The 17,487-nt window shown below is 42.8% G+C and overlaps 1 protein-coding gene across 3 annotated transcripts in view; it reads left to right on the top strand.

The window, feature by feature from the left end:
• HOMER2 (homer scaffold protein 2) overlaps positions 1 to 17,487 on the top strand; it is a 117,436-nt gene that overhangs the window by 82,122 nt on the left and 17,827 nt on the right. For all 3 annotated transcript variants that reach the window (XM_029575247.1, XM_029575246.1, XM_029575248.1), the window contains exons 4-5: positions 5,765 to 5,857; positions 11,010 to 11,149. In XM_029575247.1, coding sequence (XP_029431107.1) covers positions 5,765 to 5,857; positions 11,010 to 11,149 — 233 coding nt within the window. The remainder of the gene's footprint in view (positions 1 to 5,764; positions 5,858 to 11,009; positions 11,150 to 17,487) is intronic.

Raw genomic sequence — 17,487 nt, 5'->3', positions numbered from 1 at the left:
TAATTTGGGACCACCGCTCGTCCAGCGCTTCGCGAATCGCCTCCTTTATATCCGCGATCGTTAAAGCCGGGGGGGAGGGGATGAGCTCACCATCGCCGCCAGCCGCCATTTTGGAGTCGGGTGCTTTAGGTCTCTCTTTATCCTTTTTCCCGCTCTTGACGGACATCACCACCCCCGATCTTTGCACCGAACGAGTGCCCAACATGCACTCTGTCCGGAGGTAAGGTCAGAATCAAATTCGCCGGGGGAAACGCGGTATGATGGGCCTCGATGGGCAGAGTGGGTCCCGGAGCCTGGAGAAACACGTCTCACCGGCTCAGCTCATCACGTGATCTTCATATTGCTTTTTAAAATGTTCTTCTTTTGTCTTGTCCCCTTATTTATTTTATAATATCCTTCATTTTTTTTTTTTTTTTTGGGAGGGGGGCACCGCTCCTTCCTCTTCCTTGGATGGCACAGCTGGGTGACTGACCCGAGGGCTGAAGCGGCGCTGACAGGGGCGCTCGCCATTTTAGTGGAAAAGCCGTTTTTTTTTTTTCTTCCCTCCCTTCCTCAGACCGCAGCCACGCTGCCTTCAGGCCTCGCCCGGGTCCGAGCAGTCCAGATAGACGTGACACCCAAACCTCTGTTCCCCTCCCCCCCCCCCCCCCCCCCCCGTGCTGCAGCATATATAGCATTGGGATTTTATTATTGAAAACCTTTCCAGCCGCCCATCTAAAATTCTAGGCGGGAAACAAATTATAGATGTGCTTAAACACCTTTCAACACGTTTCCATTTCTTGTGCCATAGGGCACTATTTACGTGTACTGTGACCTGCGCATTGCTTCGTTTCGCATCCAAGGCTAACACCTAGAGAGGGTAATTTTCAGAGGCATTTCTGTGGGTAGAAGTGTTTCACCCGCACAAACAGCCTTTATAATATAGCCTGTTATAAAACTGCCTGCCTGATATGTAAGTAAACCTGCACATATATGTCATGTTTGTGCATAGGTTTACTTACAGTTTAAATATTATATAGGCTTATCGTATGTATTAGCATGTGTTTTTATTAATAGGTATTGTACAATTTGTTCTACTGTAAAACAGCTTTGATTCTTGTGGTATGGTAAGCCAATAAACTAGATTAGATTTGGATTTTATCAATTTACGAATCGCCTAACACAAAAGAGGACTAGGCCAAATCCGAGCTCCAGGAGAGTTACAATTCAGCTACTGGAGTTATTTCCCTGCTCAAGGGGACTTACACTCTAAGACCCTCATTTACTAAGCATTTTTTCCCATTGACACAGAAATGGGAGAAAAGCCTTATTAAGTCAGGCCCTATGTTTATACCTGAGCAGGTGCGGATTCCGGGTAAAGATCGGCCCGGGGATTTTCCCCCAAAACCGGCCCAGAAGATACCCCGTGGTCTGCCGAGCGAGGCTCTGTCGCGGCCACGCTCGGCAGACCACGTGACCAGAGCGACCGGCCCACAGGGGGATGCCCGATCCCCCGATAGGCCAATCCGCCCCCTGTACCTGAGGCAGTGGAAGGTGTAAGTGACTTGCACAAGGTTCGCAAGGGACATCTGTGAGAGAAGCAGGCTTTCAACCCAGGCTTCCCTGGTTCAGTCCGCTGCTGTAACCAGCAGGCTACTCCTGAAACCTGAGCGGTGGGGCTGTCCCCCACCTCATTTTTTTTTTTTTTTTTACAATTTCAAACTGCAATCAATATGTTAAATGCAAAATAATGGTAACCTTAGATGGATCGTCATTGCCACCACCTTAAAATGACCCTGAAAAGGCCAGCTATTTTTGTGCGTTCCAGTTCCCCCACTTGCGTCTCTTGGGGTGCGGGTAAGGGGAGGAGGCGAGGGACAGGGTTTGACCTTTTATGTCTCTGATGCTGAAAAGGAAATCGAAAACATTCAGAAAATGCAGCACTTCATTTCTGTCTGTATTCGTGCTGCTCTGCAAGCCGTATACATGGTAACGTGCACAGGCTCCGTGGTGACTAGATCCAATGTAAAGAGACGTTAGCTGCAGCGTGAAAAACCAAACCAAAGGTTAATACAGATCGGTTTATCATACGCCTCATACCATGCGGATTCACCAGATCAAGCAATCGTATATGGTCTTGTCCCTCGGTGGTTAATTCTATCGAAATAAAATTTTGTTTCTGTCTTTTTTTTTTTTTTTTTTTGGTCCCTGTGCCTGTAATTCTCCAGAGAAGCCACGCCTGGAGACAGGGGGGTTGGGGGAGCAAAGTAAACAGCCCGCCATGACCGTACTATTGTGAGAAGCACCAACAAACTGATGATTTAAAAAAAAAAAAAAAAAACCTGCAAAGTTTTCACAATGATAAGGTGTTTCAGATTTCCTCTTCTTTTTCACGTGAACCTCCATTATGCTGACCAAAAATGGGATGCGTTTGATTTGGTTGGCTGTCATGAAATTACTATCATCATTGGGAAAATGAACGCTACGTCGCTGCCCACTTTAAAACTTGCTCAAATGTTCTGATGAAAACTCTTTTTGTGAGGCTATCGGGCCATTTGTTACTAAATTCGTGAGCACCTTTCTTCAGGAGGGACATTTAGCTGAAATCTGCCTCAGTTCGTCCTATTTTTTAGAAAGGCCCTCTTAGATCCTGCAGAATTTATGAATTATTGCCCAATCTCTTCCCTTCCATTTTTTAAATCAAAGATAGCAGAGAGTGTTGCAAACATTTCTTGATGAGTATTCCATTCTTGACTATTTTCAATTTGGTTATTGTCTGGCTCATAACACCAAGATCTTACTTATTTCTAGTTTAGAAGATTTAGGAAGGGCTTTGATCATGAGATGAGCTTTATTCTTGGTGGTGTTAGGCATCTCGCCTGCTCTCATGATGTTTTGTTGTATCATTTGAGATATGTGGGAACTTTTTTATGCTGTTCATTCTTGTTTTTTGTCTCTCTTCAGGATCATTACCAAAAATTTTCCTTGGGGAATGTCACATCTTTGTTTTTTTTTGTTTTGTTTTTTTTTTTTAACTTTCCAATTTGTCAAGCAGCAAACCTGGGAGTTGGTTTTAGATTGTGCGGATGACATCCAGGTTTTTTCCCCTATTGAGACCACAATTCCAATGCACTGGCAAAGGTTACGCACCGTCTTTATATGATTAAGAAGTGGATGACTTAGAATCTGAAGAAAACTGAAATTTTGTATTTAGTGCATTTTCCTAGGTTTGATATCACAGCCAATTTATTACTTGATGGTATTCCTGTTATCCCTTTAAGTTTTTAACCTGGGTGATGTTCCTGATTCTTCAATTTCACTTTGGTCTCGCATCAGGACTATGGTTAAAAAAAATATCTTTTTAAAATTACTTTTAATTCGTGAAGCTTTTTTAACTGATTCTGATTTTAGGACTATTGTAAATCCCTAGTTATTTCATCTCTGGACTATTGCAATGCTCTTTTTCTTGGTTTATCTGCTTCTAATACTAGAGCATTGCAGGTAGATCAGAATGCAGTCGCCCGGCTTGTATCTAGAACATGGGTATAGGAACGTACAACTCCGGTTTTGTTTGCATCGCACTGGTTGCTGATTAGTTTTGTGTTCATTATAAGAACTTATACTCTTATTCAAAGCTATTAAAGGTTTAACACCCAGATGTTTTAACTTGGTTAAAAATCTATTTTCTGAGCCATGTTTTTTTTCGCTCTCTTCTGGACGTTCCCTCTATCTGGCAGAGTCTTGAATGCCTGTCTTCAGTTGCCAGACCTTTGTTGTGGAACGGTTTGCCAGAGGCTCTTAAAACTGAGAATTTCTTGTTGACTTTTGGGGAACAATTGAAGGTTTATCTTTTTACTCAAACATTTCCTGATTTGGTTGGTTTTTTTTTACTGTTCTGTGTTAAGATTTTTTTGGAACCTGTGCTTTTTAGGTGCATGTTAGCATAACTTTGGATCATATCTCTGTCCAGCTACTACTGCCTGGTTCTATTATTATGGTGCTATTATTTCTGTATGTTTTTACTATTTTATGGATGTGTTTCTTGTGAACCACTTAGAATTGTGGATTGGAGGGTTATACACTTTTTTTTTTTTTTTTTAAATAAATCACAAAACTACAATAACATTTTTTGAAATTGACATTTTAATGTCAAAGAAATTGCAGTCCTGCATTTTTTGATGGGTTTTGCAGCTAGTTCTTTCTTCCCTCAATCTGAATTTACAGCAAGATCTATGTTTACATATTTTGGGGGTAATTTTAAGACTGCTCCAATTGGTGAGAAGTACAAAGGTAATTTTAACCTGGAGATATAGCATCAGTTTTCAAAAAGAAAGTGCATGTGTACTGTACTTTCCCTTAGAAAATTATCCCAGGCAAACTAGCTCCACACATTTACACCTACCAACTTGCACAGGTAGTTTTTCAGTATGCGTGTACTACCAACCCCTCGCCAGCCCTGGCCCTGCCTCATATCACTGCAGGTAACAGTAGGCACATAGAGACACAACGCGCATACTTTTATCCGCATAAGGGAAGGGCAGTGTAAAAAAAAAAAAATGAATTTCCATGAGTGAAGCACTGCTTTACCTGTAGAACTGTCTTTCAATATTACCCTTTCTAAAAGGTGAATTTTCAAAAGGTTGCACGCAGGAAAATTAGCATGTAAGTGCATAAATAGCATAACTGACACACATGCTATTTTATAAACTTCACAAATACATGTGTAAGGGTTTGCAAATAAATGTGTTTAAAAAAAAAAAAAAGGGGCTATCTAGTGTGTTCTGGGTTGAGGCTAACATTTATGTACATAAGATGCTACTTTATAAGAAATTTATGCTTTGTAGATTTGGCAGAATACTCGCATATATTTACACCTGCTCATTATCTGGCGTAAGTGATGTATATGTCTTTAATGTGAAATACTGACTGGGTGGGTGGTCCAAGTGAAAACATTCAGGCTGAAGAGGCAGGAGGGTATCAATGACCTACATATGGACTGGGCAAACTGGTAGACAAATTAGTAGTAAAACTGGTAATTTCGTTGATGCGCATATGTTGAAAAATCTGCTGGCTTACAGGGAGGGGGGTTCATGCTTGTAAATTGCGCGTGTAAAATCTCCCCACGCATATTTTTAAAATAAGTACAAATTCAAACGCAGAGCAATTGCGTGCCACTTAGCCAGATAAATTCTGACTCGTGGCTAAGTAGTAGCAAAGCCGCCTCATAAAAGCGCTATTTATCCGGCTATCTTACTTACCTGGATAAGTAGTGCTTTTAAGACCTATCAGGCTACGTAGTGGCAAAACCGCTACTTAACCGCATAAGTCGGAACTTATCCAGCTAACTTAAATATCTCTTCACATGTATCTTTTACATGTGCACAAATGTTGCAGGATAGATTTACATCTATTCCATAACTTGTGCACGTATGATATGCATGGGTCATAAAATATGGGGTAGATCTGCGCGAAGCCATGTACTCATGTAGATGGGTGCAGGCCTCTTAAAGTTATTTTGCCTGGTGTGTTTTTACACCATTGTTCATGGTTTAGTTCACAAATTTTGTATAAAAATTAAAATCTTTTTCTACTGAAAAAAAATTACTGTTCTTTCCTTTAAGCTGTAAGCTTGTAATCTTTAAAATTTTTCAATAACGTATAATAATTGCTGTAGCTGGTTCCCGTGATCATTTTCTGGCTTGGGGGAAAAAAGGATAAATATATTCTTCATAATACAGATAATGTCACACGAAATGTCAGCAAATGTTATTTCTGCTTTTGTCAGTTTGCAGAAAAATTCCAGGAAGTGAAGGAAGCTGCCAGACTAGCAAGAGACAAATCTCAAGAGAAAATAGAGACCTCAAGCAATCATTCCCAAGTAAGTCATTGATTTTATGCAGATAAGATGGTATTTAGGAGCAGATTCTGTGAATATATACATTTCCAGCAGTTAGCCTGAAATATGGGGAAAATTAAAAAAAAAAACAAAAAAAAAACAGTTTGCTAACTCCCTGGCCAGTTGCATGACTGCGGGATTATTATTATTATTTTGCAGCTGCTCCTCATTTTAGGCATTCTGGTCAATGAGAACTAGACTCTGTTGGGCTATGGCACCATGAATCTTAATTGATAACTACCCGGAATTTTATTCCCGCCTCACCTCCCTACGCCAGTGAAGCCCTGTCATTGCAGTGACAGCGCATGTGCACCCCTAGGGCCGGATTTTAAATGCCCTGCACGCATAAATCCGGCTGGATTTACGCGCGCAGGGCCCTCGCGCGCCAGCGGCCTATTTTGCATAGGCCGCTGGCGCGCGCAGAGCCCCAGGACACACTTAACTCCCGGGGCTTTGTAAAAGGGGCGTGTCGGGGGCGTGTCCTAAAATGACGCAGCATTGTGGGGGCATGACGCAGCGTTGCGGGGGCAGGCCCGGGGGCGTGGCGCCGGCCCGGGGGCGTGGTCGAGGCTTTTAGCAGGCATAAATCGTGCAACAAAGGTAAGGGGGGTTTAGATAGGGCCGGGGGGGTGGGTTAGGGAGGGGAAGGTGGGGGGAGGGCGAAGGAAAGTTCCCTCCGAGGCCGCTCCGAAATCGGAGCGGCCTCGGAGGGAACAGGCAGCGCGTGCAGGTTGCACAAATGTGCGCACCCCCTTGTGTGCGCCGACCCCGGATTTTATAAGATACGCGAGGCGTATCTTATAAAATCCAGCGTACTTTTGTTCGCGCCTGGTGCGCGAACAAAAGTACGCACTCGCGCAAAATTATAAAATCTACCCCCTAATTTGGCTGCTACATGTTGTCGTCTTTTGACTGAAGACTCTTCTCCCCGGCCACCATCTCCAGGGCTGAGAATGCTGCCTTTACAAGCATGCATAGCCCCAGCCAGCCCAGGACTATTTCTTGATTTTGCACTGACCTGATGAAGTACATCTTGCAAAATCTGGTCACTTTTATTACTTTTTATTGAAATAACATCACTTGCAGCTCCTTTTTTGCTGGCCTTTATTCCTATGTATCTGTTGACTAACATGGCTAACTGCATTTACTATTTTGCTGATGGAAATCCGTTGGTAAGGTGCTTTTTTTTTTCTCTTGAAGGTCCTGAGTTATGTAGTCGCTCGACAAGCACTATAAAGCCAGACTATAAATTCTTTTGACTATAGAAGAAACCCTGTTAGAGCTTCCCGTTCTATTTTTAAAATAGTGGGGGTTTTTTTGGTTTTTTTTTAAAAGAAGTCTGTAAGAACATAAGAAATGCCATACTGGGTCAGACCAAGGGTCCATCAAGCCTCCCTTTTAGACTTAGCACAGTGGCTTATAGTTTAGCTTTAGGCTGGTGAGCCAAAATAATTAAAATAGTTTAATTTGTTTTACGTCTAGAGATGTAGAAAGGATGTAGCCCATTCTTGTGAGGCTTTAGAAACAAACATCAGTGTGTTCATTTGTGTATTTCTTTCATGGTTACTGATATAAGTTTTTAAGGAATACATGCTTGTAATATCCTGCATCCTTTCATGGTGTGTGTGTAAATAACCTGCTTTTTAAGGTACGTTTTATTCAAAGACAGGTGCGATGTGTGTGGCTTTTTTTTTTTTGAGTAGTCAGAAGTTTCAGTTTGACATTTCTGAGCCCACAAGGTTGCTAGCGGTCAGATTCATGATAGTACTGCTTGTAGCATGTTACCATGGTGTCCTATTTGTGTGCCAGCCTCCCGCTGGTGTCAGTACAATGCGTGCAGATGAACTGCAGAGGATGCTTTTTTATTTCACATTAGGTTCGATGGACTTTTTTGTTTTGTTTTGTTTTCCTAAGGAAAGCAAATAAATAAGTTAAACTATTTTAATGTAAACAGGAGTCCTCAAAAGCAGAGTCATTTTGAGTAAAAGTCGATCCTCTGACCTTGAAGTATCCTTATTGTGCCAAGCCAGCACAGTGTGCATAATACAGTATAAGTGTTCGGTTTCAGAAACCTTATAGTACTGAGATATGGCAAAAGATGTTAAGGACAGTTCAGTGGCTTTTCCTAGTCATTTCCCCTCTCTGTTTTGCAGAATCTACATAATAATTTCATAAAACTGGAAATTTTTTTGTAATTTCCAGTTTTATGTACATTTTTGGTTGAGTTCTCTTGTAAGTGCATATATCTTGTGTAGTTTCCTGTTGCACAAAAAAGTGTTTTATGTTTGTATTAATGTGAGCCTAGTTTAAATTCTTTTGAAGATACACTGAATTATTTTATTCTAATTATCTTGATTGTGAAATATTTTCAAGGCTAGACATTTTGTGTGGTTTTTTTTATTTTTACCTTTTTTGATCTTAGAGAAAGATTGTACAATACTACTTAGATCTTACATTTCTTAAATATTATGTCACATGGAAATTATACTTTTGTTACAAAAAATATATATACATGATGTTTTTTGGGCTTGCAGTTTCCTCCTGCTCACTTAAACCATGGCTGGGATCCTGGTGCCATGAGACTTAATTTGCAATTAACTGAAAAGCTTCAATTTTTCTTTTATTTAAATTCATCCACATAGCCCAGCCATTGCATCACCATCCTTAGCTAGGGGCCAATGCACCCTAAGCTCAGTCACTAGGTAACACAGCTGCGTGGTGGTTGAGATTCCTTCCATCCACATTGCCTAACTAGCCCATGGAGCAAAAGCCTGACTCGAAAATCAAACCAGGGTCACTTTCACACACTGCCAGTGAGCCACCAAGCCAGGTCAAAATAATTTTTTTTTTCTTTTTTTTTTTGAACTGGCAGTTTTCTGCGCCTTTGTATTTCCAGCTCATTTGGACCTAGATTGTGATAAATTGCAGTAAGACCTTGTGAGACTGGAAAATTGGGCATCCAAATGGCAGATGAAATTTAATGTGGATAAGTGCAAGGTGATGTATATAGGGAAAAATAACCCATGCTATAATTACACAATGTTGGGTTCCATATTAGGTGCTACAACCCAAGAAAAAGATCTAGGCATCAAGGCATCATAGTGGATAACACATTGAAATTGTCTGTCCAGTGTGCTGCGGCAGTCAAAAAAGCAAACAGAATGTTGGGAATTATTAGAAAGGGAATGGTGAATAAAATGGAAAATGTCATAATGCCTCTGTATCGCTCCATGGTGAGACCGCACCTTGAATGTGTGTACAATTCTGGTCGCCGCATCTAAAAAAAGATATAATTGCGATGGAGAAGGTACAGAGAAGGGCTACCAAAATAAGGGGAATGGAACAGCTCCCCTATGAGGAAAGACTAAAGAGGTTAGGATTTTTCAGCTTGGAGAAGAGACGGCTGAGGGGGGATATGATAGAGATGTTTAAAATTATGAGAGGTCTAGAATGGGTAGATGTGAATCGGTTATTTACTCTTTCGGATAGTAGAAAGACTAGGGGGCACTCCATGAAGTTAGCATGGGGCACATTTAAAACTAATCAGAGAAAGTTCTTTTTTACCCAACGCACAATTAAACTCTGGAATTTTTGCCAGAGGATGTGGTTAGTGCAGTTAGTATAGCGGTGTTTAAAAAAGGATTGGATAAGTTCTTGGAGGAGAAGTCCATTACCTGCTATTAAGTTCACCTAGAGAATAGCCACTGCCATTAGCAATGGTTACATGGAATAGACTTAGATTTTGGGTACTTGCCAGGTTCTTATGGCCTGGATTGGCCACGGTTGGAAACAGGATGCTGGGCTTGATGGACCCTTGGTCTGACCCAGTATGGCATTTTCTTATGTTCTTAGAGTTGGGATCTGCTGCCATGAGCCTTCATTTGCAACTGTTCAGGGATATTTCCTCTATTTTATGTCTCCTATTACTCCCAATAGATCTGGCCATTGGAGTAATGGTCCTGGTTCGGGGACCATTACTGAAATCTTGGGCCCTGATTCTGGCCAGTAGGTGTCACCTTTAATCAATGACATTGACTCCCCGCCCCCCCCCCCCCCCCCACCATCTCTGAAGCTGTGACTGCTGCCTCCGTAGCATCCCCAGCCAACATGGGGTGCAGAAGACCTGACTGTGATCAAACAGAAGGCCTTTCACATAGAAGTGTACAGTATTTGCAACCTAAAAGGTGAATTTTAAAAGCCCGGCATGCACCAAAATCGGGAGATGTGTGCGCATGCAGGGCTTACATGCGCCCGCTATTTTAAAATCCACTTAAGTGTGCACGTATCTCCCGCTGCGCGCGTATTTCATGAAGAATCAAAAAGGGGCTAGGTGTGGGCAGGGTTTGGGTGTTACGGGGCGGGGCCAAGAGATGTGCTTGCAGATAACTTACGCACCTGAGCAGCGCACCCAGGTCTAGTGCCATGTAACATTACTTCTGCTATGGAGGAGGTGTACGTTTTTAAAAAAAACAAAAAAAAAAAAGTGATTCCTGAGGGGTTTTAAAGGGTCTGGGGGGGAGTGCAGGTTATTAAAACAGGGGGGGTTGGAGGACCTAGCTCTACACGAGGTGAACTGGTGGATGAATTGGAGAAACTGTCTTGGTGTGGACATGCGCCGATTACAAATTTCCCTGATTTATGCTGTCAAAACCTGACTCGCACAGTTGGGCACACCTGCTAGCAAAATGAGGCGCACACAAACACGCACCAAGGCTATTTTATAATGCATACGTGTATGTACGTGTATGTTATAAAATCGCCACATCCCTGGCTGCATGCCGATGCACACGCACCAATGTGCATCCATGCGCCTCTGTGAAGGTTACTGTCTAAGCTGGCACACCACCTCATACTAGATGTATGTTGAGTAAGATGCTTTGATCGCTCATTGAACCAATAATCTTGGATTACTTGTCAGTTGTGATTTACTTTTTGTTCAACCAATGCAGAAATATTTTAAAGATGTAGTACATGAAGTTTTGAGATGAGAACTTCCGTCATCTTTGGAAAGAGAGAGAGACCCTATGTGGTCTCAAAACATCAATTATTTGGTTTATTCTTCTGTGAGTACAATAGGAGGTATTGCAGCCTTCAAAAATTATAGCTGACAAAAGTTTTGTGATATGTGCCACAGGAATCTGGACGTGATACACCATCATCAACTCGGGCATCAAGCGTAAATGGAACAGATGATGAAAAGGCGTCTCATGGCAGCCCTGCCGATGAACATCTGAAAAGTGAGAATGACAAGCTGAAAACTGCACTAGCACAAAGGTTTGGCAGCATTTTGCATTTGGACATTTGCATTCCAGAAGGGTGTCCGCAGTTATCTGGGGGGGGAGACAAACTCTCTATAAAATCTGTTACAGCAAAATGAGCTTATTCCAATTTAATAATACAAGTGTCCTTCTTGTGAAACGCACATTTCTCCATGAACAAGCAGGATAAGCTCAGTCGCGCTACTGGCTGATGTCATCAGACAGAGCCATGTTGGAAAAGCACTGTCGGAGCTCAGGAAGACCTAGAGAGACCTTCCCGCGCATGTCCTCGCACTTTTTCTTTCCGTTCTTGTGAACGGGCGTGAAATTGCTCTGTCAAATATTTTTTCCAGCCACTCGTCAGTGTTTTCCCTTTTTTTTTCCTAGAGACACTCTAAAAATAGAGTTAAGTAATAGAAAAAGATTAAATAGTAGCTCCATTTTCGTATTTTCAAAATTGAGTTTACTCGCTTCATTTTCTTTCAAAATGTTAGATTCAAAACTGGGCTTCAAGCAGAAGCATTGCTAGGTACTTAAAAGACCCAGGGCACAGGTCCATAAGCCTTTCTAACCCTCCTCTCCTCCTCCCGTGCCCCCCCCCCCCCCCCCCCCAAGATTTTGTATTTCATTTTAGGCTCCAGAGCGATAAGGCAAGTAATAGGTTTTGAAAATAAACTCAACAATAATGATCAGTATCTCCTTGTCCTCTACCCCCCACCACAGAACAATCTCATAAAAACACATAATTGGACATCACACTTTTAAATATTAAACTTACTATACAAAAGTAGTAATCAAATTCTTTGTCACATCAGTAACACAAACTCCCTCCGCTATCAGACACATTGTGAAACAATACAAAACCTTGCAGTAAATGCACTCAGACCTCACTCATAAAGCAAACCAGAACATTAGTAACTACCAGACACAAATGCCAACAATCCTACCCATGAAAAAGTAGCTGTACAAATATTACACCAGGACTTAGAACACGAATACACCTCCTACTGATAAATCAAAACAAGAAATTGAGGGTTTGTTTGGAGGAGATGCTTTGAAGGTGTTAGTGATGAGTGCTTAGTGTCTTTTGAAGACTTTACTGGGGGGGGATGTTACTGCCGAAAGATATTTGCGGCTGAAGAAGTTCATTAGTGAAATATGTTGGGTGTTTCGCCTTTGCAAAAAGCTGCTACGTGAATTTTGTTCTATTCACGTCTTGATACAAATGATGTTGGAGAACTTTCACCATTGGCTGCTTATATTTTAAATAGTTTGAGTGGCCGCACAACTCTTGATTTACCGTATTTTTTTTTTTTTTTTAACTGTTAGATTGTGCAAACCTTTTAGCAGGTTGGTTCTTTCACCAACCTTCGTTTCAAGAAATTCTAAACAGATGCTTCAAATTCAAGGTTGGAGCTCATCTGAGGAATTTCTTTTCTCAAGGAGCATGGTCACTAGAAAAGAAGTTCCTTCATATCAACTGCCTAGACTTGAGAGTAATCTTGAGTGTTCTGAAACTGTTTATTCCATGGTTAAGAATAATATCCAGATAGAAAAACAACAATGTTTTATATCCACAAACAAGGGGGATCAGGATCTTGCAGCCTTCACCTGGAAACCTAAAAAATTTGGAAATGAACAATTTCCTAAGGACATTTTCTTCTAGTTATCTTCCAGGAGACTAAAATCAGATAGGAGACAGACTGTTGTCAACAACAACTGCATGAATGGTCACAACACAATCACATAGCTAAGGAACTTTTTCAACTTTGGGATACTCCTTGATTTGACGCATCTGTTTAGAATTTCTTGAAACTAGGGTTGGTGAAAGAACCAACCTGCTAAAAGGTTTGCACGATCTAACCACCATATCAGAGACTTGATGGAAGCAGTGGATATTCTCACTTTGACAATGATTAGATATGTTTGTTCCATTGAAGCATCAATAAGACAGTCACGTACAAATAATATAGCTCAGCAAGTGGACTGACAGATTCTCTGACACCAGATGTTAACAATCATATGCCTGCCAGAAGAGCCACATTTTGACTGCTTTACAGAACTTCATGTGGTTTAGATCCATGCGGATGTCAAGAGGAAAGGTGTTTCAGAGGAGTGGAGCCTGATATGCAAAGGATGTATCTCTGGTAGTATCTAACCTGATGATTGACTGAGAGGGAAGGTTTCTCTTTTGAGAGGAAGAAGGGTATGGGACAGGGTATAGAGGATCAGGCGTTTTGAAAGGTACAAGGAAAGGCGAGAATGGAGGTCATGAAAAATCAGGCAGAGCATTTTAAATGTAATCTGAGGTTGACAGGTAACCAATGTAATGACTGCAAGATTGGGGTTACGTGGTTATATTTTTTTTTTCAAGCCATAGATAGCCTTAGCAGCTGTATGCTGGAGAAATTTTCTGTTGTGAAGGGGAAACCCGAAGAGAGGTACAATAGTAGAGAATGAGACGAGAATGAGGTACAATAGTAGAGAATGAGACGAGAATGAGAGGTACAATAGTAGAGAATGAGATGGGATCTAAGGAAACTGGAAGAGTGGTCGAAGATATGGCAGCTGAGATTCAATGCCAAGAAGTGCAAAGTCATGCATATGGGGAGTGGAAATCCGAATGAACTGTATTCGATGGGGGGGGGGGAAAGGCTGATGTGCACAGAGCAGGAGAGGGACCTTGGGGTGATGGTGTCTAATGATCTGAAGTCGGCGAAACAATGCGACAAGGCGATAGCTAAAGCCAGAAGAATGCTGGGCTGCATAGAGAGAGGAATATCGAGTAAGAAAAGGGAAGTGATTATTCCCTTGTACAGGTCCTTGGTGAGGCCTCACCTGGAGTACTGTGTTCAGTTCTGGAGACCGTACCTTCAAAAAGACAAAGACAAGATGGAGGCGGTACAGAGAAGGGCGACCAGGAAGGTGGAGGATCTTCATCGGATGATGTACGAGGAGAGATTGAAGAATCTAAATATGTACACCCTGGAGGAAAGGAGGAGCAGAGGTGATATGATACAGACTTTCAGATACTTGAAAGGTGTTAATGATCAAAAGACAACGACAAACCTTTTCCGAAGGAAAAAAATCAGCAGAACCAGGGGTCACGATTTGAAGCTCCAGGGAGGAAGATTCAGAACCAATGTCAGGAAGTATTTCTTCACGGAGAGGGTGGTGGATGCCTGGAATGCCCTTCCGGAGGATGTGGTGAAGACCAGAACTGTGAAGGACTTCAAAGGGGCGTGGGATAAACACTGTGGATCCATAAAGTCAAGAGGCTGCCAATGAAGAGTGGGTGACTCGCCAGAATGATGGCTACTGCCTGGAGTCAATACCCTTATTAAATAAACATACACAGGCTTACGGTGACTCCAACATCGCTCTAAGCTTCAACAGCAAGAGGAAATGTGGAAAAAAGGATTCACACTCACAAAGAGGGGAGTAGCTGGCTTGTTACGGCGGTTACTACCCCAAATCAAATAAGCCTGATACTTCACTTTCAATGCATATACAGCAAAGTTCTCTGATTCAACGGCAGGGGAGAAGAAAAACTGATACTTCACACATCCAGCAGAGCTCTCTGCTTCAACGGCAGGGGAGAAGAAAAGAGGGTTCGCACTCACAAAGCGGGGAGTAGCTGGCTTGTTACGGCGGTTACTACCCCAAACCAAATGTGCCTGATACTTCACTTTCGATGCACATCCAGCATGGCTCTCTGCTTCAACGGCATGGGAGAAGACTTATACGTCACACATATCCAGCATAGCTCCCTGCTTCAACGGCAGGGGAGAAGAAAAACAACCAATAAGGGCTAATAACATAGTCTGGGTAAAACAAATAAGCATGGGTGCAGCTTGCTTATTGCGGCGGCTACTACCCCTAACGAATCAAGCTAGATATTTCACTTGGATGCAGCTCCATCACTGCTCTCTACATTAAAGGTGGGGGTGGAAGGGAAATAGAACCAAGAGCTAAGAGAAACAGATAAGTATGAGAGAAAATATGTGTGAAGCTTGCTGGGCAGACTAGATGGGCCATTTGGTCTTCTTCTGCCGTCATTTCTATGTTTCTATGTTTCTATATATTGTGGAAATTATGAAAGCATGAATTAACAATTTTACCCCTAGATTAATCAAAATGCTATAATTTTCGCAGGGATAATGTCCGTGATAAGAAAAAGGGGCATGGTTATAATTTTAGAATTATTGCGCGTTATCTTAGCGCTTCGCATAGGTAGTTTATACTTCACTATTCGCATAAGGCCAGATTTTAATACCTACGCGCGGGTGTAGATTTGTGCGCGCAACCCAGGTTTTGGGGCCGAGCCCCGATGCCTTTCCTTGTTCCCTCCGAGGCCGCTCCGAACTTTCCTTCCGCCCCCCCCCCCCAACCTTTATTCCATAAGTTGCGTCTGCCTTCGGACAGGCGTAGGTTGCGCGCGCCGGCTGAGTGCTGGCACACTATCCCCCCCAGCACAGCTGCTGTGCTGGAGGCCTCTGTCCTGCCCCGCCCCTGCCCCTTTCACAAAGCCCCGGGGCTTCCGCGCATCGCTGGGCCTTTGCAAAATAAGCTCTGTGCGCGTAAATCCAACTGGATTTACGCACATAGGGCTTTTAAAATCTGCCCCAAAGTGTCCTTACTTAGAGAGAGAGAGAGACTCCTTTATAAGGCCTTCATAGTAGTCAACTATTTATATCGCTATAGGAGGGCCAGCTAATATCGCAAGGTGAGGTTTTGGGGCCAGTTTTACATACAGAGTGAGACGTACAAACAGCACAGTACACCTCAGTCAAATTTGACGTCATTTGGAGTGAGGAAAGTCAGACTAAGATGAAGTTACTTCAGTGTTCTCTCACCCTAGCTTGATAGTACCCTGGCAGAGAGTCCATCAAGCTAGTGTGAGAGAACGTTGCAGAAATCTCATCTGTGTGTGACTTTCCTCATTTCAAATGATGTAAAATCTTCACAGAGGTATACTGTGCTGTATGTACGTCTCACTCTGCATGTAAAACTGGCCATAAAACCCTACACCACCACCAAACCTCACCTCAATTTACTAGCTGGCCCTCCTATAGCAGTATAAATAGTTGACTACTATGTGTGCCACCCCAGAGGCTTGCTCTCTCTACTCTACTCCACTCCACTCCTCTCCCCTATCCGCCTCTCCCACTCCCCATGCCTGAAACAGAATTTCCAATATTTATTGCAAATTGTGTTATGGCCGTTTCGGGCATATCACACAGCTTAACGCCAGGTGTAGTTATTTCCGGTGTTAAAAGCATGAGATAGTGTGTGTTATGCTATTGCATGGTGCGATAATGCCCCTCATTTTCATTAATCCCGCCCCTTTGAATAAATTTGCCAAATTTGCATTCACGCTGTGCACCGCGATAACTATTGTGGGTGTTAACACCATAACACACTTTGATGAATGACCCTGTTAGGTTGTAAGAATCCAGAAGTGGGCGTAAACAATGAATGTAACAAAGGAAAAAGAATGATTTTTGAGCAATGTTAGAAGTGTAAGGAACCATGGAGAGCTCTGAGTCAAGTTGGACTCCAAGGGCAATGACTGTTTTTTTTTAGTTGAATGGGAATACCAAACATTGATGGGGGGCACAAGCTGGTCAGTGGCCCAATGATGGATCCACAAAGCTTCAGATTTGTCAGGATTGACCTTTAGTTTATGAATGGGGGACATGCCTATAAGAATCAGATATTATTTTTCTTTACTAAACACACAATTATTGCAACCAGTGGCATAATAAGATATTTTTGTTCTCTGGGCTTGCTCACTTGCTTCCTTCCTCACCATCCTCCAGGGGTTCTCATGCTGTCGTTCCTCCCTCTTCATCTCCCGCCTCCCGCCTCCCGCTGTAAGCCTGTCTCTGCTGCCTCCCCTCACCTTGTAGCTCTTGAGGTGGGAGAAGCTGTTGGGGCTGGTCGTAGGAACTGGCGAGCACGGGGTTTGAGCCAGTGCACTCACAAGCCTTGCCCCACCTCCTTACGCATAGGCTTCCTGACTTGAAAAGTTGACCTGGGTGCAGAGGAGAAAGCAGGGTCTGTGAGTGGCCGCTGGCTCAAGCCCCGCACTCGCTGACTGGCTACCGCCACTGCCACGGAGACCTAGGACCTGCCTCAACATATTCTCCTGCTTTAAGAATGACGAGGTGCATTATGTACCGAGAGGCAAGATGGCGGCATAGCAGGAGGCAGGAACGTTTGGTGCTCCTAGCTGAGACCTTTTTTTTCCTGAAGCTATTATGCCTGCTAAGCAAAAGGGTAAGGTGAGGATTTACCCGGTTGAATCCTTACCACCCATGACCCAGCTGGAGATAGACCGTTTCCTGTCCG

The sequence above is a fragment of the Rhinatrema bivittatum genome, chromosome 13 (genome assembly GCF_901001135.1).
Source record: "Rhinatrema bivittatum chromosome 13, aRhiBiv1.1, whole genome shotgun sequence".
Taxonomy (NCBI): Eukaryota; Metazoa; Chordata; class Amphibia; order Gymnophiona; family Rhinatrematidae; genus Rhinatrema; species Rhinatrema bivittatum.
This window is presented reverse-complemented; position numbering and strand designations above follow the sequence as displayed.